Source organism: Oreochromis aureus, linkage group 9, assembly GCF_013358895.1.
Source record: "Oreochromis aureus strain Israel breed Guangdong linkage group 9, ZZ_aureus, whole genome shotgun sequence".
Taxonomy (NCBI): domain Eukaryota; kingdom Metazoa; phylum Chordata; class Actinopteri; order Cichliformes; family Cichlidae; genus Oreochromis; species Oreochromis aureus.
In genome coordinates, this window is record NC_052950.1 from 34,285,063 (window position 1) to 34,310,899 (window position 25,837).

Genomic DNA, 25,837 nt, shown 5'->3' on the forward strand with positions numbered 1-25,837 from the left:
AGGTACCGATCGGTTTTCTATCGCCCATTTGCTGGGAGTAAGGGCGCCTCCGTTTATGAGGTGCGCCTGCTGCTTGCGGCACAGGGAGGAGAGGGCGGGCGGCGGGGATTCACTGGCTGGCTGGAGCAGCATCTAATAACCAACTCGCAAAATAAAACAAAATAAAAACAAAACAACAAACACGAAAACACCGACATTATGATACAGACTTATAATTTGCACCGATGTTTTTTCGAAATTCTATACACGAAAAGTGAGCGCGAGAGCCCTCGAAGCCTGCTGCGCTGCTGAAGTCAAAGTGAACTTTATTGTCATCTCCGCTACATACAGTCCAGTATATAGAGAGACGAGACGACGAGGCTCCAGTTACAGCAGTGCAAGTAAACGAACAATAAATATAGTAGAGTAAGAAAATAAATATACACTTTAGGACTCGGGGTAAAGGGATCAATAACAATTTAAAATTTATAATTTACAGTTTGATGATTTAAAGTCTCACACATAACCCATCGAAAGGGGAGGGAGACCTGCTGCTTCCAAATAGAGCACATTTCATTCATAATGTTGTAAATCCAAGCCCATTATGTATTCATGATTTGAATCCTGGGTTGTGTGAAATCCCAGAAATACACCCTAGACAAAGTTAATCTGTGAACTAAGGTGTAGGTCTGTTAGGTTATGTTGTGGTGATCCTCTGGTTGAGGGATGGGTGTTCATACTGGAGTGCAAAATTAAAACCACTGGAAGATGGACAAGAAAAGTTCAAAGCCATCAGGTGCTCAGTTTAGAAAAAGAGAAAGAAGAGGAGAAGAAACAAACAAATGATACAGGTAAACAGATGTGTCATTGGATAATGGCAGGTCATCCTGAAACAATCAGAATCAGAATACTTTATTAATCCCTAAAGGAAATAATGTGGGTTACAGTTGCCCCAAGAAGAAATGGTAAAAATAGTAACAGTAACAGACTAAACTCCAAACAATACATTATGTTACAGATTTTAATATTAATTAGTCATTGTCAATTGTTGATTTGTCCTGTTCTCATTGTATGACGAATTATGATGGCTGTTTGGTAGCTGTTTGCATACTATGCATACTCTCTCTCTCTCTTCATATGTGTGTGTGGACAACAGTTTTATGTTAATGTACAATCCTTAACATGTTTTGTGTGTGTGTGTGTGTGGGGGGGGGCCAGAGGGAGTGTTCACCAGGGGGCGCCAAACAGGCTAGGACCGCCACTGGAGGAGAGAGAGAGAGGAGAGAGACAAAAACAACACATGTAGCCACACAGGGCCAGCCGAGCAGGCACGGGGACCATGACAACTTCGCCTCTCTGTAGCAGTCCCTGTCTCCGCTTCTGAACGCCTTTCTCTTTTCCAGCCACAGCTTTTTGAGTTTAGGAGTAAACCAGGGTTTGTCATTGTTATAACTCACCCTGGTGCGTGATGGCACAATGCTGTCCTCACAGAAGTGGATATAGGAGGTGACAGTGTCCGTAAACTCATCCAAGCTGTTAGAAGCAGCCTTCATTGTGTCCCAGTCTGTAGACTCCAAACATGTGCGAAGCTCCTCCACAGCCTCGTCAAAGGAGTTTGCAAAGAAAAGCGTCTGGACTTCTTTAAGTTGCTTGAAGACGTTTCACCTCTCATCTGAGAAGCTTCTTCAGTTCTAAGGTCAAATGGCCGAGAGTCCCAGATTTAAACCCAGTGGGAGTATCCCCCCAAGGAGGGACAAAGGACCCCCTGGTGATCCTCTAATCACATGCGCCAAGGTGTGAAAGCGGGTGTGGGACCTAATCAGCCAGGGTTTCGGGTGAGCTCATTGTGAAACCTGGCCCCACCTTGTCATGTGAATTCCTGAGGTCAGATGGCCCAGGATGTGAGTGGGCGTTAAGGCGTCTGGGGAGGGAACTCAAAACTGGATTATAGATGGCAGACAGTTGGTGTCATAAACCACCGCCTCTGTTCAAAGATGGTCGCTCACAGTGGACATAGATGGCTTCTTTCACTCCTCTTTCAAACCATCTGTCCTCTCTGTCCAATATGTGAACATTGGCATCCTCGAAAGAGTGACCTTTATCCTTAAGATGCAGATGGACTGCTGAGTCTTGTCCCGTGGAGGTGGCTCTTCTATGTTGTGACATGCGCTTGTGAAGTGGCTGTTTGGTCTCTCCAATGTAGAGGTCTGGGCATTCCTCGCTGCACTGTACCGCATACACCACGTTGTTAAGTCTGTGTTTTGGAGTTTTGTCTTTCGGGTGAACCAGTTTGTGTCTGAGTGTGTTGCTGGGTCTGAAGTACACTGGGATGTCCTTAACGCCCACTCACATCCTGGGCCATCTGACCTCAGGAATTCACATGACAAGGTGGGGCCAGGTTTCACAATGAGCTCACCCGAAACCCTGGCTGATTAGGTCCCACACCCGCTTTCACACCTTGGCGCATGTGATTAGAGGATCACCAGGGGGTCCTTTGTCCCTCTTTGGGGGGATACTCCCACTGGGTTTAAATCTGGGACTCTCGGCCATTTGACCTTAGAACTGAAGAAGCTTCTCGGATGAGAGGTGAAACGTCTTCAAGCAACTTAAAGAAGTCCAGACGCTTTTCTTTGCAAACTCCTTTGACTACGATGACCTGGATGACTGAGAACCTTCACAGACATACCTCCACAGCCTCGTTGCTCCACACTTTTTTAGTCCTCACGACTACCATTGAACAACAAACAAACCATTGAATCAACACGAATCACTTACTTATATTGGTTATTATCAGTAATAATGGAAAAATAAAGGTGTTTGGTGTCACAGGTGATTGGCAGTCAGAGATGAGTCTGACAAAGAAGCAGAAAAACATCTCAATGAGCCATGAATAAAATGAGTTCTTTAAAAAGGATTTAAAAAAAAGCATCTTTGAAAGTGTATTTAAACTGTTCCTTCCACTAGAGGTGCATGTATATCAAATCTTACATTGTAATGTTAAAACCAAAACCTTTTCCTAACACAGAATGTATTTTAAGTGTCAGTGCTAGTCTTTTAAGCAGAAGTATATTAAAAGCAGTCATACCAAATACTGACTTTCAAACTTTTTAAAATTGTATAAGCTTTGTTTTTATTATTTATACTATATTGCATGCATGTTCCCATGTTATAATAAATCAATTTTAGGTTCCTATTGTTCCGTAACTCACGGCTTTTGTCACTACAGGAGCAAAGGGGTGTAACCCAGCTGATACCTCGGTGCTCTGATGACACCATCGGAAGTCACTCAGCTCCCGTAAACAGAGATAAACCACACAGCTGTGGCGAGTGTGGAAAGTCTCAGACTGTGACTAGCGAATCCCCTACACGACCACATAGTTCACTCTTTCTATCAGTTCTTTATTCGGTTGCTCGTTCGCACAATACTCGGTTGCTTTTCAGCTGCAACCCCACACACAACAACAACCTCAGGTCCCGACACGTCTTATGCAGGGGAGGCGTGATGAACTGATGGAGCTGCAGTCTGTCAGCCTCCCCTGCAGCTGCGCCACAAACCACTCCCCGCTGCACAGACCCTATCTGGGAAACTGGTTCCAGACCCTGAGCATTGTGTTGAAGCAAGCTACATTGTATCTAATCAGTATCTCTGATTCTGTTCCGATGTCCCGATTGTAATCAAACTGCAACGAAAAGCATTAAACCCGTCTGTCAGCTGAGTTGTTGTGGCATGAATGTTCATCATGAATTGTTGAAAAATTGTAACAACAAAGTCTTTTAAGTATTTTTGTAATGGCTGAACGCAGTTTTTGCACAATTGAAAACGAGTGGGAGATGTAACAAAGGTGAATCTTTATTTAGGCTGTTGTCTGACTGCAGAATTACAAAGTCCATGAAATGAGGAGCCAAGTGCAGAATGATAAAGTTCATGAGATTAAAAAGCAAATTAATTCCACTGTCCTTCATAAACAGAAGACACCACCATTTAAACACAGAAAGCCAACAAAACAGGTGCAGATGATCAATGAGAGAGGAGAGGGACGTAAAACTAAACATGAAATGTTTCTGACAGTTGACCGCCAAAATAAAATGGGACATATCCGGTGTGAATATCAAACTAAAGAGGGAAACAGACACAGGGATAAACCCTGCGGAATAAAGACTCCAAACATGCTCAAGAATAAAAGAAGAGTATTAAACGATACTGTAAACACCTAACAAAGAATTCAACATTTTAAAGCTCAAGGTCAGTTCCAGAGGACCAGCTGGTCACAGTGTACAAATGTTTGGACAAATTTACTTGTAATCAGAAGGTTTTTCAGACCTGATTGCGTTTTTCTTCCCTAGTGCTCTTTTGAAATCTCTCTGTGATGATTTTTAATTTGAGATCCGATAACTCAGGCTTTCTGCTCGCTACTCCTCAGGCTGACTCTCTTCTAGGCTCTCCTGACTGTTCCCTTTACATGCTGATGATGTGTCTTGTAAATCTGGATCCCATTCCAGCAGGACGCTCCTCTTCTTTAGACAGTACCTCAGCTGCTCTCTCTCCTGACAGTCAGCTGTCCACCTCTGCATGGCCAGTCGAGCCAGCGCTGGCATTTGAGGCAGAGCTCGGAGCAGAGCGGGCAGCCAGGCTGAGCACGGAGCAGAGGTTGAAGGTCGCAAACTGACATCCACGTCTTCCAGAGAGCCCAGACCTCCTGCTGCAAACAGACTGCACCAACCGTTGTCTCCGACCAAGCTGTTGTAGGACAGATCCAGTGCACGGAGTGAGGAGAGACAGCCCCGTCTGCACACGGCAGCTGCACAGAGGAAGAGGACCCATTGATAACTGATCACTTTAAGCCTGTTCACTTTACTGTTTTGTTCACAATGTTTCTGATGGAGACAAAAATAACACCCAATAGTTTCATTGTTTTGTTTTATACGACAGCTACAGATGCTGGCAGCATAAAATAAATGAAAGAAATATGAATTTCCTTCAGGCTTTACTTGTCTTAATATACATTTATGTAGCCTAATGATCCACTACAGACCAAAAAAGAAAAAGTATAATGTCATTGTGTGTTAGTTACCCAGATGTTGCATGTCATCAGTGGTGAGCTCGCAGCTGCAAAGACGGAGCTCGCTGACGACTGATGGCTGCAGAGCATCCAGCAGGAGCGCCAAGTGACCGCCAACCACTTTACACCAGGAAATATCCACCGTGCGCAGATAGGGCACCGCCAGGGCTGATGCATAAACACAAAGTTTTCACCATTTCAGGCTAGAGGGTGGAAGAGGTATTCGGGGAGAATGACTTGAAGGAAAACTTCTACAACTAAACAAGTGTGTGTGTGTGTGTGTTACCCAGGACTCGTTGCTCAGGTAGCAGCTGTTGAATGGCAGCCGCCTCATTTGTGTCACAGGGAGGGCGGAGACCAGCGGGTGGACCACGCCTCCCACTTCCTTATTGGATGACACATCAAGCTCCGTCAGTGCAGTGAGAGAGGGCAGCACCTGGACTGGAAAACAACGAGTCACATGACTGCTGCAGCGTGCATGCGATTAGTGTCCGGCAGGTGAGATTCGTAGCAACTCACTCAGAGCCTCTAGATCATCTCGCGTGAGGCAACACAGGTGGAGGTCGAGTCTCTCCAGGTGTGTGACGTGAGCCAGGTGAAAGGTGAGGCGGCTCAGTCCACCAGCTAGAAGTTTGTTACAGGACAGGTCCAGCTCTCCCACAGAGGGGAGGCAACGGAGTGAACCACCTGCAGGACAACCAGAGGTGTGGGGGTTTTTTTTAATTTACCCCTCCGAGACTCCTAAAGGACATAAAACAAAAGTAGCAATAAAAAGGGAAAATCCAGAGATCTTTGTACCGAGAGCATCAAGGCTGTCAGGCGTTAGACCGCAGGCCTGCAGTCGAAGCGTGGTGAGGGAGGTGGCGTGAGAGAGAGAGCTGACCAATTCCCTGAAGCCACCAGTGTCCACTTCCTGTATGAGCTGAGCATTACAAGAGACGTCCAGCACACAGAGTCTGGGCAGAGCAGCCACCATTCCTCCTGAGAGATTTATGAACAGGAAAACCTCATCCATACAAATGTATCAATGAAGAGACAGCAAAAAAACAGACAAGAAAATAATAAAACATCAACTGACAGCACTGTTAAAATGGATCCAAACTGCTGCTTCTTATGTTCTCTTCTATAATATAACTATAATATATATCTAACTAATAATGAGGTCGGTGTAGGTAAACTAATCTTCAGCCCATCTTTTTACCCTTGAGTCTTTATCATCTCACAGAGAGAGGATATTCCTTATATGGTCATCGTTACCTCATAAAGTAAACAGAGTTCAGATAAATTAGCTAAATCTATCCTCTCAAGACAGAATTTTTTTCTGTGAGTTAGTTTGAAATTTCTCTGTGAGCCAGTAAATCAAAATGAATGATCAAAGCTGTCAAACTGAGGGCTTATGCACAGTGGATGAACCAATCCACCAATCAACTCGTTCCAGGAGATGTCCATCTCTTCCACCTGGGGGAGGAACTGCAGCAACGTTGCTGAGAAGAAACGGCAAGAAAAACATCTGTCTGCCTTTCTGCCAGCTGACACCTTACAATGAAGTCACATTACTTTATTCAGATTTAATTTTAGATGCTCCGCCTCTTGAAATGAAGCTGCATCAACTAGCTGTCTGCTGGCTCCGTTGTGTTTGTGCCTTTGGGAGTATTTTTAGTGCAGTTATCTGACAGATACCATGTCTTTCTTGTGTGACAGGTATGTGTGTTTTTGTACCAAGCTCCAGCAGGTCTGTAGCCGTCAGATCACAGTGAGCCAAACTGAGGCTCCTGCTGTCGCCTTTCTTCCCGAGTCTCTTCAGGAAAACACACACTCGACCCCAGCCGACGTCCCGCTCGCTCTCTGCTGACGCTGCAAAGCCTGAAACACACAATACACACCCACAGGCCTCAGCATGTCATTGTAACCTGATTTTCCACAGTAAACTCTATTTTCTTGAGCTCTGTATTTTGTTTCTGAACCTCTGATTTTACTCACCTTTTTAAAAAAAAAATAAAGCTACTTTACAAAGCTTTCTCTGTTTGCTGCTTTCCTCTTCACCTCTCTGGGCCTCTAAAATCTGGATATTTCATATCTGTAGTTTTTTCATAATCTTACGCTCTTCAGAATACTTAACCTTTTTTCTGTTTTCCTCAGTCCGAAAAATATATTGAAGCACATAAATTCAAAGATATTTGAACCCTTTGAATCATTACGTTCATGGATCTTTTCTTCTCTTCATATTCAAATTCTTAAAGTTATGCAAAAATCAGGACAATATAACTTTGTCCTCGTCTGTCCTTGTTAGATGTTGAAAAATCTCTAAGTAATAAAAATTGATAGTTTTTCTTCAGAGATCCTAAATCCCTGAAAGTCACTTTAAAAAAGACCCTATATAGTCCTTCTGTGTAAACTTTGTCTCAATGTAAAACACAAACAATCAGGCTTCTGGTTTCTAAAGTCATTAAAATTGTTATTTACATTAATGTGTTTACGTGTGATGTACATGACTATTGTGCATCTGGCTCAGTGTTTGATATTGTAAAGCAAAGTCAATAACAGCAAAAATGTAATATTTTATTTTTTATTTCTGTCGCCCTCCTGCATCAATCCCAGAATCACCCACACCCTTTCCCACATTTGCTTACTGTAGAGACTCCAAACACCAGGAAGTGGGAGTCATTTCTCTTATAATAAGATACGGTAATCTTTCTGATAATAGGTGAGATTGCTTTTAAATATGGAAATGGGGGAAGTCACAAGAAGTTTGAGAGGCACAGCTCAGACAGAAGAGGAGACAGAGAAAAGCCACGTGGATAGGAGCTACTCTCCCGAGCTAAGGTTAGCCACAGAGGGCACGGATACAGACGAGCCCAGCCTCCTGAATATCCCGAAAGAGCTTCGTGACTTTAGGAAAGACAACAACAAACAATATGCACATATTAGACGAGGGTTAAGAAGAGTTGATGCTAGAATGGAAGAGGCAGAGGGGCGATTCGACGAGACTGAGACGCTGCTACAGGCGGCATCGTCTTTAATTAAGAGATTAACAGAACGTCAAGCCAGCCTAGAAGCGAGGCTGGTTGAGCAGGAAGGCTGAGCGCGCAGAGATAACCTTTAGATATATGGAATATGTGAAGATAAAGAAGGGGCCGACGTGATGACATTTTTGGATAATTTATTGAAAAACATGCTGGGCTTTCCCAGTGACCAGTTACTTGGAACTGAACTAGCACACCGCGCTCTGACGGCCAAGAGACCAGATCGTCAAGCCGGAGTTGACGGATGATTCTACACAAGAAAGGCAACGTATCCACTTCAGAGAGAAGCGTCAGGTATTCAGGAGAGATATTGATGACTGAAGAGCTCAGACTGTTTTACAAGTTTGACAAGATTTGTAAAACAAAATAGTTGTTTATTTTATTCATAAACTTCACTATTTCATTAATTATTTCATGGTTTCTTTGCATCTTCATCTGTAGTACTTACTCATCGGTGTATGCTCCCTGTGTTTGCTTACATTAAAATACCAGTACTAATGACCAGAGCATATAAATGCAGCTTTTCATATTTGACAATATATTTTGAAATGGTAAATGGCCTGTATTTATATAGCGCTTTACTAGTCCCTAAGGACCCCAAAGCGCTTTACACACCCAGTCATCCACCCATTCACACACACATTCACACACTGGTGATGGCAGCTACATTGTAGCCACAGCCACCCTGGGGCGCACTGACAGAGGCGAGGCTGCCGGACACTGGCGCCACCGGGCCCTCTGACCACCACCAGTAGGCAACGGGTGAAGTGTCTTGCCCAAGGACACAACGACCGAGACTGTCTGAGCCGGGGCTCGAACCGGCAACCTTCCGATTACAAGGCGAACTCCCAACTCTTGAGCCACGATATATTTTGAAAGCACAAGACAAATCAGAAACTGTTTTTAATTTAGGTTTTTATTTTTATTTTGTTTTATTTTTCAGTTGTTGATTTGATGGTGATGTGATGCTATATTACATTTTAAGATTCAGTTGAATTTAAGATGTTTAATATAGCATCAAATCACAACCGTCTCCTCAAGTTGCTTTATACTGTAAGATAGAGACCCTACAGTAGCAGCAAGAAAACCCCAATTAATTAATAATCCCTTATGAGCAAGCACTTGGCGACAGTGGGGAGGAAAAACTACCTGTAACAGGCAGAAACCTCCGGCAGAACCAGGCTCAGAAGGGACGACCATCTGCCGCGGCCGGTGGGGGTGATGGTAATGATAATGAGGAGACACAATGAAGAATATTTCTCAGTCTAACTAAAGTCGAATGAAATAGTTTTAAAATAAAATATACCTCAGATGTTAACTCTGAGGCCAGACTGCTTTAAGATTTTAAAAGAGGTATTTGAAAAAATTCAAGATGACAATTTAGTCATCAGTACTGCCTTTAAAGCAGCAGCTGAACGGCTTCTTAAAAGCTTTTAACACTACTGAGAAAAACCTGGCGAGTTTGGATTTCTTTGGAGGATTCATGAAGACACCGAGATTCTTTGCTATGTGCTTCAGAATAGTGTCGTAGAAAGATGAATCTTCTGATATCATTACATCGAAGAACTTGTCTGCAGATCCAAACTCCTTGATAAGGCCTTCAGCTGTGGCCTTGACTAATTTAACCCTGTTATTTTTAAGAATTTCCAGGGATTCGGTGCATCTCACTTCAGAAAGTACCAAATCTGTCACACGGTTGATAGCTAAGTCTAATTTTTCTGGATCCAGAAGATGTCTGGCATTTTTGTGCAATTTGTCTGCGATTCTCGTGGCTAGAAGAGTGCTAAATTGATGGGCAATTAGCCTATCATCAGGTGATACTAATGTTTCTGACAGTTCTTCCTCTGGGTTTTCAGAGGTTGCTGGCTGACTTTGACCCTCTGTGGTTTCAGTGTGAGACACTGATGCCTGATCACCAAGATTCATTGCTAGGTGCTTCAGAATAGTGTCGTCAAAAGATGAATCTTCTGATATCATTACATTGAAGAACTTATCTGCAGATACAAACTCCTTGATAAGGCCTTCAGCTGTGGCCTTGACTAATTTAACCCTGTTATTTTTAAGAATTTCCAGGGATTTGGTGCATCTCACTTCAGAAAGTACCAAATCTGTCACACGGTTGATAACTAAGTCTAATTTTTCTGGATCCAGAAGATTTCTGGTATTTTTGTGCAACTTTTCTGCGATTCTCGTGGCTAGAAGAGTGCTAAATTGATGGGCAATTAGCTTAGCATAAAGTGACACTAATGTTTCTGACCGTTCTTCCTCTGGGTTTTCAGAGGTTGCTGGCTGACTTTGACCCTCTGTGGGTTCAGAGTGAGACACTGATGCCTGATCACCGAGATTCATTGCTAGGTGCTTCAGAATAGTGTCGTCAAAAGATGAATCTTCTGATATCATTACATTGAAGAACTTGTCTGGAGATCCAAACTCCTTGATAAGGCCTTCAGCTGTGGCCTTGACTAATTTAACCCTGTTATTTTTAAGAATTTCCAGGGATTCGGTGCATCTCACTTCAGAAAGTACCAAATCTGTCAGACGGTTGATAACTAAGTCTAATTTTTCTGGATCCAGAAGATTTCTGGTATTTTTGTGCAAATTTTGTGCGATTTTCGTGGCTAGAAGAGTGCTAAATTGATTGGCAATTAGCTTAGCATAAATTGACACTAATGTTTCTGACCGTTCTTCCTCTGGGTTTTCAGAGGTTGCTGGCTGACTTTGACCCTCTGTGGGTTCAGTGTGAGACACTGATGCCTGATCACTGCTTGTATTTGAAACCAGGTCCGGGTCTTCTGCACTCACACAGACTGGTTGATTGGTGAGATCAGTAACTGGACTTGACTGTGATGTAAACAGTCTGTCGCTTGTTTCACCAGCATCTGGTCCAATCATGACTTCTTCCTTTGATGGGGTCAGCACTCTTACTATATCTTCCACGGCACCAGAAATTTTGTCATTTATAATAGTTTGGGTTAAAGTTTCATTCTCCAACCAGAAAAGAAGGTTTTGTAAGAACCTTTCCACTGAATCTTCTACGAGCACATAGACCACATCAGGAGCAGAGGGTACGTTACAGTCACGCTGTGAAGTCTTAGAGATGTCAGACTCTGAGAGACTTTTACCCATTTGCATCGTGGGGGCTGGATATGTTGACTGGACATGGTCGTACACTTTATCTGTCAACTCTCTTGAAAACATCTTGATTTCCTTACTTGTCAGGTCAAGGTGTCCTGCCTGTGTTAATTTACTAAACAGTTTATTCAGAACTGGCAAGACTGTTGTAAATTTGAGCGGAGAAGAACTTTTAACTGTGGTTTCTAAGGTTGGTGATTTTCTGGGAACTTCTGAGGGATTCATGTGTTCGCTTTTCCTGGCGTCAGCTCTCTCACTCTCAGGGGAGTTTGCCTGTTGTCTCTGAAAGGTCAAAAATCCTTTGCTTTTCTTCAAATGATCTTTCAGCTCACTGTTCATTTTTTCAAATTCCTTTTTAGCAAACCTGAAGAAGTGTTGTTTTACTTCATCTGGTTTTATAATTAGGGCGCATGATGCAAAAAAGTCTTTCACCTTTTTGATCACCAGGTCCACATCAAAAGCAGGCTTGGGTGAGCTACACTTCTCACTTAATGTGATATCTTCTGCATCAGGATACTGAATGTTAGCAATTAACACATTTACAATGTCAGCTGCAGTTTTATCTGCATCAACTTCATCATGTAAATAATTCAGATTGTTGAGGATTGTTTCAACATCACTTTGAGCTTTGTCCTCAGCTTCTGCAAACTCATCACTTTCTTTTTCCTCCATGGGTTGCAGTTCTCTGTGACAGTCCTCGTCATCTTTACTTATCTCTCTGTCTGTACTCCACCTCATGAGAGCCATACTTATTTCTTTAATTGTTCCCATCTCAGAGAGCTTGGATTCAAGGCTCTCATCGCTTGAACTAAAGGAGCTGGGTAAAGCCCCCCTCATGCACAGGCAGCTCAGCTTACCTTTATATCTCTTCAGATATGAGAAAGCATGAGAAACCATGCATCTGAGGTTTTTTATGTTCGTTATTTTTCTGGTGACATAAATAGAATCAGGGTTTTCTGGGACTAGAACCCAACCCGAGTTGACTTTATTTGAGATCTCCTCCTCAACCATCTGTGTCAGCTCCACAGCGCTGTCACACTCCTCATGGGTGACATTAAGAGCAGCAGCAAAGCTGGTTGAGAGAGAGTTTCCCAATATGGGGCTTATTTTTGTCACGGCTATGCTAAGGTATGTCTGGAATGACGCATCATTTAATTGGTCCTGACCTCCTAGAATTGAAGTTTTTATGGTGCTTGCGCTAACTGACTGTATGACATCAGTAATCATATCAGCCAGTGCTACTTGGACATCGGAGTCCCAGATCCCATTTTCTATCAAGCCCCACTGTAATCCAGAGAGCCTATCGAAACACCCGCTGATAGCAGGTAAAATAGCCTCTGAATTAATGGGGGTAGGGGTTCTAACACTGGATAAAGACATTGTCAATGACTTAGCTTCGCTACAATTACGTTGGAAATCCGTTTCCAGAAAGCTTTCATAAAGGGAAGATCGCGGTCTGTACACTTAACGTACCACAACTAAAAATGCAAACTGCAAGATTCAGGTATAAAGCCCGCTGTTTCACCCCTATTTATGGACTCAGGTGGAGGTCACGTGCTGCAAGATCAAAGCAGAAAGGAACTGACCTGTGTGACGTCATGCCGTGAGCGTTCACCTACATGCACGTGTACACAAGTGAGCGATCTCACGCATGCGCACACAAAAGGCTTTGAAAGCTGCTGTCACTACCCGATCTGTACCGGAAACCCGATCGGTTCCCCGCATCCGCGAAAGGTGTCTACTTCCGGTCGAAGCGTTTTACGATAGTTACGGGTCAGAGTATCTGTTAAGATGTTAAGAATAATAAGTATATCTTCAAATGTTTGCAATAATGAAGCATTTCAGTACAATGTAGACAAAAACGAAAAATAAAAAGATAGTTACGGATCAGGACTCCCCGATCCTTACTGCGCATGTGCACAGTCCGACCGTACAAATCGGATCTACTCGATCCGTACCGCGCATGTGCAGATGTTTTCTTCTTCTTCTGTTCGTTTAATGGCAGTTTACTCCCCAGTGTACGAGGATACCGCCACCTGCTGACCGAGCGAATGAACCCTGTTATAAACTGAATTAGCGTCATTTCAAATGCGTGTTAAATTTGATTTAGCGATAGTCAAGTGTGTTTATGCTTGTCTGTGTGGAGAGGATTGATTGGAATAGTGATGATGATGTCCGCTATCACTGTCAATTGTCAGTAAACACTTAATCTGGCTGATGAATCTTCACGTGACCTATTACAAAGTCTGTATTATGAAGTCTGTAATTAGGCGCCATTCTTATTATTTTACGGAGCTTTTGTTCAATCGGGGGACGCTGTCTGTTGAGGAGAAAAGCATGAATTTGTTTGTATACGGATTATCCATTGTTTAAATGTCCCGGTAGTCGAAAAGGAGGCAGAGCTGTTGAGAAATGCTAGGAGCTAACTGGGCGCTAACCGTATCATTCAAATATATTGAATGTCGCAATGCTGGCAAAGAGAGGAAGTGACGTAAGATTTGAAGTCGGTGTTCTCAAACTTTCAATCATACCTGTAGCCAGTTCTTTGAATCTCTCAAATGGGTTGAATGGCGGCTGTTTTCCACCATCATCGCAGAGCATTCCTCCAGCAGGTCCAACGCCTGATTCAACAAAACCCGCGACTCCGGCAGCTGTGCTCCGAAGCAGTTTGCTAATCAAATCAAATCAATTTTATTGTCACATAAAATGTGCAGGTACACTGGTACAGTACATGCGAGTGAAATTCTTGTATGCAAGCTTCACAAGCAACAGAGTTGTGCAAAAATACAATAACATAAAACAAGCAAAATATAAGAATGGCTTAAATATATGTACAATATATAAGAGTGTATGCATTACTGGATGTGTATACTAAATATGTTTTTCTACGTGTGTGTGTGTGTGTGTACATATTTTACAAATTAAATAGAGTAAACAATAAAATAAAATATATAAAATATACAGAGGTTGGTAGTTGGACATGTGCAACACAAGTGGCATTAATGTATAGTATGGAGTGCATAATGTTGAAGTTCCAGTAGTGAAGGTGAGGTGTCTATGACGTGTTCAGCAGTCTGATGGCCTGGTGGAAAAAGCCGTCTCTCAGTCTGCTGGTACGGGACCGGATGCTGCAGAACCTCCTTCCTGATGGAAGTAGTCTGAACAGTTTATGACTGGGGTGACTGGAGTCCTTGATGATCCTTCCCGCTTTCCTCAGGCACCGCTTCCTGTAGATGTCTTGGAGGGAGGGAAGCTCACCTCCAATTATCCGTTCAGAGCACCGCACTACTCTGAACAGATAATTGGAGGTGAGCACTACTCTAGCCATCTAATGTGATGGCTAACTAGCTAAAGAATCCCAACATATATGAGGTACTTAAAAACAAAGGGAACAAAGAAGGAGGAGGATGAGCAAATGAGCAAACCTATTAAAATTGTATAAAGAATTGTGTGTGTATATATATATATATATATATATATATATATAAGAAGAACAAGCTACCGTGTGTATCAGTCTGACTCTGTATAAGCCCTAATAGTGTACTGATACCACAGAGGGAATATAACATATATATTCAAATCGCTGTTAAAGTGTATAATCGTTTGAGAGTGCAAAAGGCCATTCATTAAATAATTCATTAAATGTGTAATTTATTATTCACAACTGGAAATAAAGAAATAAATACTTAAGTAAATATATTGTTAATTAATTAAAACATAATTTCCTTCACATTAAAAGCACATTTAATTATTTCAATTAAGTATATCATGTTTACTGTATGGGGCATCAAGAAGGACAAAACGAAATAACTAAATACATTACTAAATCATTAATTATGTATGTCAATAGATGATTCATTTTGGAAACACATATCACTGTATTAATCTGAATTCTTCTCAAATGTGCTGTGAATTAATGCTGCAGCAAGTCACCGTGGGAAGGTTGTGTTATTAAAATGAAAACATCTGTGACACATTCACAGAGGACAAGGACACAAATGGAGGACACGCAGAGACTGTATTAAAGTAAAAAATCCAAATCTTTAGTCAAAAACAGCCAGTGGTTACAAACAGGAAGACAAGCAGTCCAGTAAATAGTCTACAGGGTCAAACAGCAATAAAAAAATATATATAATGGACCCTGAAAAGCTTCACAAAGCGATGTGTGAGGCAACAAAGGGAAGCAGCTGAGTATATTCAATGAATTATCTTCAAATGCAAAAGAGAAAAACTCCTAAAGGCAGCATGCAAATTAAGCAGAATACAGAAAGAGCAGAGATTACAAAACAAATCAGGAAATGACTTCAAACTTACTAAGAGCAAGGCCTCTGTTACAAATCTGTCTCATAGAAAACATGCTGTACAGGTACAATATGGTAAGTATTCATGGTAATTCAAAAGTTGGCTCTACCTGAACCACTTAAATATTTTATAAAATCACTTTGTCAACAATTTCTAAAAACTCTGGTAAAGATGAAAACACATACAGAATGTAAACTGTCTTTGTTAGTAACAAATGACGGCAAAGAAAAGACAAAACACACAAACACGCTAATGATATTCATTAATAATTAGAAAGCATTTAAACATTCTGGTCGTGGACTTTTACATTCTTAGTTGCACTTGGTGTCATAATCATCACGATCAATACATGACAGGGGAGGCTCTGAGGTAGGCGGGGCTGTCTCTGGTGATGTCACCATGAAAGGCGGGACCAGCGTCTGACACATGTTGGCGACTTTAAACTTTAAACTGACAGAATAAATGTTGAATGAAAAACGCAAAAGCAGAACTTCCTGTTCAGACAAAAACTACTGAGATTTCCACAGTACAAAACAAATAACCGTCGCAGTAAATTTAGTGCAGTGTGGATGATTCATGCTTTATTGCCGGCACAAGTGTCCAGAAACTGTGATATGGAAGGCTGTTGAGGTTTTTCATCTGTTATTGGTCACGGGTCAGCAGTCTGGGCCCAATCTGCCAGCTCACCCGGGCGAACACGAAGGCATTCTCATGCTAGCTAATAGATGTAATCCCTCCAGCGTGTCCTGAGTCTGCTCTGGGCCTCCTACTGGTAGGACATGCCCAAAACACTCCTCCCAGCAGAAGCTTTGTCAGATGCTTGAACCACAGAACTGGTTCCTCTCAGTGTGGCAGAGCAGTAACTCGAATTCACTCTGGTTGATCAAGCTGCTCACCCTACCTTTAAGAAAGAGCCCAGTTACCCTTCAGAGGAAACTCATTTTCATTGTTTTATATGTGTGAAAAGATTTTGTTTATTCAAATATGCTTTGCTTGTAATTGTGTAAAACTCCGAATGACGATTCACCCTGATAAACATGAAGCCTTGCCTATGCTTATCAAATGCCTGTGAAGACAAGTTCCTGTGTAAAGAAGAACGGAAAGTGCCACTTAAGCAGACGTTTAGTATAGCACGGACAGAATGTTTAGTAAGATATGCATTTGTCAGTTAAGCAATCTATATTCTGAGAACAGGCGGAGACTGCCTCCGCCTGTTGGGTAACCTACATGCCTATATAACCTGCAATAAAGAAGTGTACTGTGTGACTCTCATTAGAGACGTTCACCCCATGTACATGTGATTGATTATATTGTCTCACTGTGTCTCTGTTTTACTTTGGCAGCCTTCTATTTGGGAGATTTCCTCCAACATTTCTTGGTCCTTTGAAGCCGGATGAGACAGCCTATTTAAAGCAGCTCTCACAGAAGGCGCCTCACCAGGTCCCGTCGGTGCGAGAAGCCCACGTTGAAGTCTGCCGGCAGCTTACTGTGAGTGAGTTACATTCTTTCTGACTCTTTGTGAGCCTGAGTTATGACCTTGGCTCCCTGTTTTTCTGCTTCCACCAAGGGTGGGGGTGACGCTCCCGTGGCATGTGCTCTGTTCTCTTTACTATCACAAAGAAAAAAAAGAAAAAAAAAGAGAGAGGCCCCTACTCTCTGAATACAATATTCTCTTCATAACTCGGCAGTATGAAATGTCATGAAACAGTGTAACTCACTCACAGTAAATCAGCAGTATAGAATAATACAAACCATCCATCCATCCATCCATTCGCTTCCGCTTATCCTTTTCAGGGTCGCGGGGGGCGCTGGAGCCTATCCCAGCTGTCATAGGGCGAGAGGCGGGGTACACCCTGGACAGGCCGCCAGTCTGTCGCAGGGCCAACACACAGGGACAAACAACCATTCACTCGCACATTCACACCTAGTGGCAATTTGGATTTTCCAATTAACCTATCCCCACAAGTTGCATGTCTTTGGACGGTGGGAGGAAGCCGGAGTACCCGGAGAGAACCCACGCAAACACGGGGAGAACATGCAAACTCCACACAGAAAGACCCCGGCCTGATGTTGGAATTGAACTCAGGACCTTCTTGCTGTGCGGCAACAGTGCTAACCACCGTGCCACCGTGCTACCTAACCTATCTAATAAATCTAATGATCTTCAAATTCTTTTAACTAAGAAGTGTGATGCAAACTAAAACTACATACTGTTTACACAAGAAGTATGATGTGGCCTACAGCAGTATCATGATTCACTCATTTTGATTACAGGTATAATGTAATATATGACAGCATAATAATCTCACAACTGCTACAAGCACATTTGCCTTTCTTAACACACGCGAGTGAAAGGCAACTGTTAAGAAAATGCCCTTTTGGGTGAGACAGGCCCAGAGGCCCTGCATGCAAGCGTACTAACACACACACATGCAATGAAGAGCAGCTTACACTAGAGCACACACTATATGTGCGCCTCTATATCTCACATTGGTGTTAAAACAGGAAAAACTTAATAGTTTTGTTATCAACTGCTGAATTTACCCACTACTGACATTTAACTCTCCAGCTTGCAGGACAATAGGTGAAACGTTTGTGAAAACAGAGAAGGAAAAATAAAGACACAGAGAGAGTCTGGTATGACCAAGCAGTGATCAGACAATAAATTTAGTTGGTAATGCAATAAATTGTGAGATGCTTTCTGCTTGATTGATGCAACACAAGTAATTTACTGTATGGAGGAAATTCTCTTTTGTGATAATCTTTTGAACGTGCATTTCTGTTGACCTGTCAATTTAGCGCATTATAAGCTGATATGCAAATTAGTTGATTGATATTAGATTTGAAAAAATAACTGTATTATAAAATAAGTGAATAAGATGTAACAACGGTTGAAATTAGTTTTTTGTTTCTAGTGTGTGGAGAAGGTTTTATCATGGCACACATCTGTTTACACGGGAGGAAACTCCTCATGTGATGCGACATTTAGCAGTTTGCAAGTGTGCAGCACATCAGAAGAATGACTATGAAATTACAAAGGGAAACAATTTTACTGACAAAGGATGAACAAAAAGCAGCTCCCACAGCTGAGCAAAAGAAATGGCTGAAATGCGGAGCGCAACTAAGAGATGACTTGATGATTTGTGAAGGAAAACCAATACTTCCAAAATCTCTACACAAAACAGCAGTTTTAGTGACACATGGAGTTACTCTCCATGCGTCAACAGGAGGATAGGAGATATAATCTCCAAAACACTTTTACACTCTAAATTTCGAAACTTCAGCAAAAGAATTTGTCAGAACATGCATGATTTGCCAAAAACACAATGCACAAGGGAATCTTAGACCAAAGAGAGGTCATTTTCCCACACCACCTCATCCTTTTCACACAATCCACATGGATTTTATTGAACTAAATGAATGTCAAGGCTCAAAATACGCTCTAGTGATCATAGATGTGATCTCAAAATGGCCAGAAATCTATCCAGTAAAAAAAGCAGATGCCAGTAGCAAAATGTTTGTGCAACCATTTTATTTCAATATATGGCATCCCCACTCTGATAAGATCAGACAATGGGACACATTTTGTTAATGAAGTAATCAGTAAGGTCTCTGAAGCACTAGGAAATAAAACAGAGACTGAGAAAATGCATGGAAGAAACAGGGAAACCATGGCCTGAGTGTATAGGCCTGGTAAAAATGTGGATGAGACTGACACAAAGTTCTCAGAAACTCACAACTTGAAATTACTTGAAAATAAAGAGATTGTTCTAAACAACTCTCCAGTATCTTGCAGGTTGAAACCAGGTGATTGGGTCCTGATCCGAGTTCTCCACAGAAAGAATTGGAGCTCGCCCCGTTGGGAAGGACCCTACCAAGTGCTTATCACCACACCAACTGCCTGTAAGATAGCAGAAAGACCATCTTGGATTCACCAAAGCCACTGCAAGAAAGTGAGTGACAGCCCAGACTCATAGACTCCGGCACCCCTACCCTCAGGTGATCTGACTGGTGAAGGGAGGGCTGATTGGGTATATCCCGCCCTCTGCTTCTTGCCAGTAGTCTACTCACCTGGGGACCTAGGTGTGTTTGGTCGCCATGAAGACTCCTGTTGTCCTCGTGGCTGTCCTCCTACTCTCAGCAGGACTCCTCATGTTTCTAGAGGATGGTACAGAAAACGAACAGCACCACCTACGGACGAGATGGACGCATGACAATTCACACCTCCGTGACATGACACAAGACCACATTCACCCATGGATGAATAACGCATGGTACCGCTACGTACATGACAGGACTAAGGGAGAGCCTAATAACACTGCATGTTACGTCTGCTCCCACATGCCATGCACTTCAACACATCCCACTTTTTATGGAAACGACATGAATAAAACACAAGCCAAGTGCGCTGCCAGCTTCGCGGGCATTGGCTATCAACATAAGAAAATCATCATTGATGAGACAAGCTCTGTCATCTATGCGCTTAACTTTCTTAGTATCTTTCAGGGACCACCCCGATACGAGGTAATCACCGTCGAAAACGCTGGACTTGACAACGGAACGTGTGACCAGCTCTTCTGGATCAACTTCAACGTGACGAATCGGAACACGTCCGTTCACTTCCCAGTGTTCTTGGACCAAACCCCAGGGAAGAACCACTCCATGTGCTACCGACAAGACAACGGTAACAGACCCCTAGGCAACACCACCAACTGTAACCAAACCACAGCCAACGGAGAGGGCGCACCTGTAAACACGTCCACGCCCAGCAACGGCACCTACTGGGTGCAGGGAATGGCCTGGCTGTGTGGACAACGTGCCTACTTCATACTGCCACCCGGATGGACGGGCACCTGTGCCCCAATCTTCATTTCAGACCACACCTTCAGGATGTCAGCTGTAAATATCTCTCAGACTACAAGACAACGACGAGACGTCTCCGCAGTGCAACCACATGACCCCATCTATGGCAGTGATGTGCCAGAGGAATTTAAGCTTTGGACCACCGGACAAAAGGTCCTCCACTCACTGTTTCCATGGGTGGGCACCGGAAAGAACATGTTAAGAATTGAAACTTTGGATTACCGCTTTGGACTGTTCCTGAATGCCTCGTGCAAAATCAACAATCAACAAAATGAAGAGATTGATGCCCTGCGCATAACTGTGATGCAACACCGAGTCGCACTGGACATAATTCTGGCCGAGAAAGGAGGACTCTGTATACTCTTTAACAACACATGCTGTACGTACATTCCAGATAATGTTCACTCTTCCAACATGACCGACGCCTTACGCACGCTGAAACAACTCAGGGACGCTCAGCAACAGGACTATGTCACGAACACTGAGGATTGGCTTACCTGGCTGTTGAGTGGTTCCTGGAAATCTCTTTTAATAAAGGACTGGTTTTGTAGGAGTTCTTCTACTCCTACTCTGTTGTTTTACTTCTTGTATTTTGCCATGTGTACAATCAATGATTAATAAAGTTGTTGCAGTTCATGTGCAGGCATACCTGACACTGCCCATGGACGAAGATGATGATGATCCCCCTGACACTGAAATGCTGTGATACACTAATGTATGACGTGCTGATTAAAAATGCGCTGCAAGAAATCATGCACAGATAATAAACCAATGGTGTTTTAACTAGTGTGAAAGTTAAACAACAGGAGGGAAATGTGAAAAGATTTTGTTTATTATTCAAATATGCTTTGCTTGTGATTGTGTAAACTCTGAATGACGATTCACCCTGATAAACATGAAACCTTGCCTATGCTTATCAAATGCCTGTGAAGACAAGTTCCTGTGTAAAGAGCAACGGAAAATGCCACTTAAGCAGACGTTTAGTATAGTACGGACAGAATGTTTAGTAAGATATGCATTTGTCAGTTAAGCAATCTATATTCTGAGAACAGGCGGAGACTGCCTCCGTCTGTTGTGTAACCTACATGCCTATATAACCTGCAATAAAGAAGTGTACTGTGTGACTCTCATTAGAGACGTTCACCCCATGTACATGTGATTGATTATATTGTCTCACTGTGTCTCTGTTTTACTTTGGCAGCCTTCTATTTGGGAGATTTCCTCCAACAATATGTGATGTCATTGTTTTGGTCAGTACCCAGAGCTTGTAACCATAGGTGAAGGTAGGAACGTAGATCAACATCAAAACTGACAACTGCCCTTTGGTGCTCAGTTATCATTCATGCTCCACTCTTCCCTTTCTCATAAATAATACCAAGAAATACTTAAACTGATTCACTTGAGGGAGCAACTCTTCCCTGACCTGTTTCACATTCAGCTGCCAACTGCCCCAGTAAACCCTGGAGGTCGCCAAATGATGAACCTATCACGAAGCCTGCAATGAGGCAACCAAAGTGGAGACCCTCAGCAACCTGCTATCACAAGAATGTGATCATAAAAACTAGAAACAGAATCGGTGACAAAGAAAGAAGCGGTCTGGAGGGAGGGGAAGTGAACACGGACATATCGGCGGTTTGAAGACGCCTCCTCACTCTGCTCCTCTTCCTCTGCAGCGACACGCGAAGGTCGAGCTCTGAACTTCTGCTTCCTGCTGGAGATGAAGGAGGACCCAGGAAGGGAGGAGGCGCTTCAGACTGTCGTAACAAAACTCCAGAAACCAGGAGTCTGTTTGGAGATGATCCGTACTAACCTCAGATTACAGCTGGAATAAAATCAATTTGGAAGGAACGAGGTCGTCTTTGAGCATCATTCTTGCTGTTACAGGGAAACTCAGAGATGAAATTACTTAGTGGATAAGTTTTCTTTTAATTTTGACCAAATTGTAATAAAAAAAACTTTTTTTTTGTTTGATGTCCCCCTTTTCTTTGTTTTATGTTATAATAAAATTTTAAAAATTGTGTCGTCCCCAGAGAACTAATAAATTCACAAAGAAAAGATAAAAACAAACAAAAAACTATTAAAAGTAGACACTGGTCCATTCATTATATGAACTGAAGTGATATAAACTATGCAGAATATGAACAGTTTCTAAATGCTGTGAACCATTGAACACACTGATGGATATCAAGGAATTTGTTCAGCTGTGTAGAAATCCTAAAATCTTGATCATTCTCAGGCGACTTCTGAACGGTTTTTATTCTCTGAGAGTCCAAATCTGATGAAGCCATTATAGTCACATCTAACCTGTGTGTCTGCAGGGTGCTGATGCTGATATGGGCATACGGGCTCCTCCAGGTGGTTTCCCCAGATGTAGATGTGAGTCAGAGTCGAGCTGGATTTCACAGCCTGAGCCAACAACAGCAGACCCCTATGCGAATATATTGAAGCACATAAATTCAAAGATATTTGAACCCTTTGAATCATTACATTCATGGATCTTTTCTTCTCTTCACATTCAAATTCTTAAAGTTACGCAAAAATCAGGACAATTTTACTTTGTCCTTGTTAGATGCTGAAAAATCTCTAAGTAATAAAAATTGATAGGTTTTTTTCGGAGATTCTAAATCCCTGAAAGTAACTTTAAAAAAGACCCGATATAGTCCTTCTGTGTAAACAAACAATCAGGCTTCTGGTTTCTGAAGTCATTAAAATATCATTAAAATAAGCAGAAAACATGATTCTGTCTCTGCTGCAAACCTCCAAATGTATCAAAACTGGGCAACCTCTTTTCCAAAAATACAAAAATAACCATAGTAATTATAATAATGTGGCTATATTTTCTTCTCTAGTGATGTAAAAGTTACCAAACTGGATAAAATCTGCTCATTTTTGTTTTCAGGGACCTAAAAATCCTTATTATAGGAGAAATTATTCCCACTTCCTGGTGCTTCGAGTCTCTAAAGCAGTGGTGGGGAACTCCACAGACTTGCAGCTACAGCAAGTTTTTATTTTTGGATAAATCACAGAGTGATGGAGCTGTAAAGGCAGGTTTCATCACAGCAGAGGATTTCATTTAATGTGCATTCTTTAGGTTTATATCTGCAACCAGAACTACTCAGACTGCATTGTGAGGCGGCTGTGCACGACCTGCATTTATGTTAAATTAACGTTCTTAATGCGAGCGTGATTTCCCTGTGAATGAAACGCTGTACCGGTGTCCAGGACTGGGGGCCAGTTCCTGATGTCCACCGTGGCCATGGCCTCTTTGGAGCGCAGCAGCGTACAGATGACGGCGGTGGTCATCACACACGCCGAGTGACTCACCTGCACAATTAGAAAGAGAAAGACAGAAGAAGAAATTAAGATCAGAAGTCAGCCAGAGTCATACGAGTCTGGAATTAGCTGGGAGCGAGAGCTTGAACCCTGGAGGTCTGACTGAAAGAGAAACCGCATCGGTTTAACAGACAAATTAAGAGTCTGACCTCGACAATCATCTTAACAGTGGGCAGGGTGGTGGAGATGTTCTGAGGGTGAGGCGGTCGCACTGTGATGGGAACGCAGCCGGCGTACAGGCAGCCGTAAAAGGCTGCGATCAGGTCTATACCTGCAGAAGAAGGAGACACACAGGTGTGAACGATGCTTGCAGTGTCCAGGTGCTGTCACCTGAAAAGTACATTTAACATCTGCATCGTCTCTCACCTGGCGGGTACACCAGAGCGACATGGTCTCCTTCCTGCAGACCGCCTCTCTCTATCAGCAGAGCTGCCACTCGCCTCCGCCCTCTTATGCAGCTGCAGACAGGTGAGAGAGCTGGACACTGCCCCTGCAGGAGGTGAGAGAGGGGGAACGGTGTGAGCCATCAAGAAGCCACCTGCCACGCTCAAAGGACAAAAACTACGGTTCATCTAACGGACAGTTCATCCACAGTTATGGATAATTATTATTCAGTTTTCTACTTCCTTGAATTAGCTCATAATCGTCAAATATGGTCACGCCTATTTTTATTTATTTTCTTAAATTAACCATGATAATGAAGCCTGAAATTCCTGATTTTAAGCTACTGATTCCATGGATAAAGATCCGTTTTGGTATCGATTATAATCCACTTTTATTCTCCTTGTATTCAGCATCTTAACACCACAGAGCAGCGATGACTGATCTACAGATTTTTCACCTGCAGGTTATCGAGCTCAAAACTGTACAATTTTTAAGGTGGCCAGTTGTGCGTGGGTGTGCTGGTACCAGAGAGCTGAGCAGGGTTTGGAGAGGACGGGGTCCTGTGTGGTCTGAGCTCTCCACTGCAAACCTCGGACAGGAACAGAAACTGCAAGACAGACATAAACACTTCTTTTACACACACTTTGATGGCTTAACCTCTTTGTTTTTTACATTAATGTGTTTACGTGTGATGTACATGACTATTGTGCATCTGGCTCAGTGTTTGATATTGTAAAGCAAAGTCAATAACAGCAAAATGTAATATTTTATTTTTTATTTCTGTCGCCTCCTGCATCAATCCCAGAATCACCCACACCCTTTCCCACATTTGCTTACTGTAGAGACTCCAAACACCAGGAAGTGGGAGTCATTTCTCTTATAATAAGATACGGTAATCTTTCTGATAATAGGTGAGATTGCTTTTAAATATGGAAACGGGGAAGTCACAAGAAGTTTGAGAGGCACAGCTCAGACAGAAGAGAGACAGAGAAAAGCCACGTGGATAGGAGCTACTCTCCCGAGCTAAGGTTAGCCACAGAGGGCACGGATACAGACGAGCCCAGCCTCCTGAATATCCCGAAGAGCTTCGTGACTTTAGGAAAGACAACAACAAACAATATGCACATATTAGACGAGGGTTAAGAAGAGTTGATGCTAGAATGGAAGAGGCAGAGGGGCGATTCGACGAGACTGAGACGCTGCTACAGGCGGCATCGTCTTTAATTAAGAGATTAACAGAACGTCAAGCCAGCCTAGAAGCGAGGCTGGTTGAGCAGGAAGGCTGAGCGCAGAGAGATAACCTTTAGATATATGGAATATGTGAAGATAAAGAAGGGGCCGACGTGATGACATTTTTGGATAATTTATTGAAAAACATGCTGGGCTTTCCCAGTGACCAGTTACTTGAACTGAACTAGCACACAGCGCCTGACGGCCAAGAGACCAGATCGTCAAGCCGGAGTTGACGGATGATTCTACACAAGAAAGGCAACGTATCCACTTCAGAGAGAAGCGTCAGGTATTCAGGAGAGATATTGATGACTGAAGAGCTCAGACTGTTTTACAAGTTTGACAAGATTTGTAAAACAAAATAGTTGTTTATTTTATTCATAAACTTCACTATTTCATTAATTATTTCATGGTTTCTTTGCATCTTCATCTGTAGTACTTACTCATCGGTGTATGCTCCTGTGTTTGCTTACATTAAAATACCAGTACTAATGACCAGAGCATATAAATGCAGCTTTTCATATTTGACAA

The 25,837-nt window shown here is 42.6% G+C and overlaps 1 protein-coding gene across 2 annotated transcripts in view; it reads right to left on the minus strand.

Moving 5' to 3' along the window:
- Positions 1 to 3,808: 3,808 nt before the first annotated feature.
- The window catches only part of lrrc31 (leucine rich repeat containing 31), a 38,679-nt gene continuing 16,650 nt past the window's right edge, over positions 3,809 to 25,837 (minus strand). Inside the window, exons 1-7 of one of the 2 annotated variants that reach the window (XM_039617000.1) lie at positions 14,523 to 14,566; positions 13,726 to 13,865; positions 6,759 to 6,902; positions 5,838 to 6,020; positions 5,559 to 5,726; positions 5,052 to 5,480; positions 3,809 to 4,778 (exon numbers count right to left, since the gene is read on the minus strand). In XM_039617000.1, coding sequence (XP_039472934.1) covers positions 5,230 to 5,480; positions 5,559 to 5,726; positions 5,838 to 6,020; positions 6,759 to 6,902; positions 13,726 to 13,795 — 816 coding nt within the window. In that variant the 5' untranslated portion in view covers positions 13,796 to 13,865; positions 14,523 to 14,566 and the 3' untranslated portion in view covers positions 3,809 to 4,778; positions 5,052 to 5,229. Of the gene's footprint in view, positions 4,779 to 5,051; positions 5,481 to 5,558; positions 5,727 to 5,837; positions 6,021 to 6,758; positions 6,903 to 13,725; positions 13,866 to 14,522; positions 14,567 to 25,837 lie in introns of those variants that run through there. The other variant, XM_039616999.1, reaches the window with a different exon arrangement.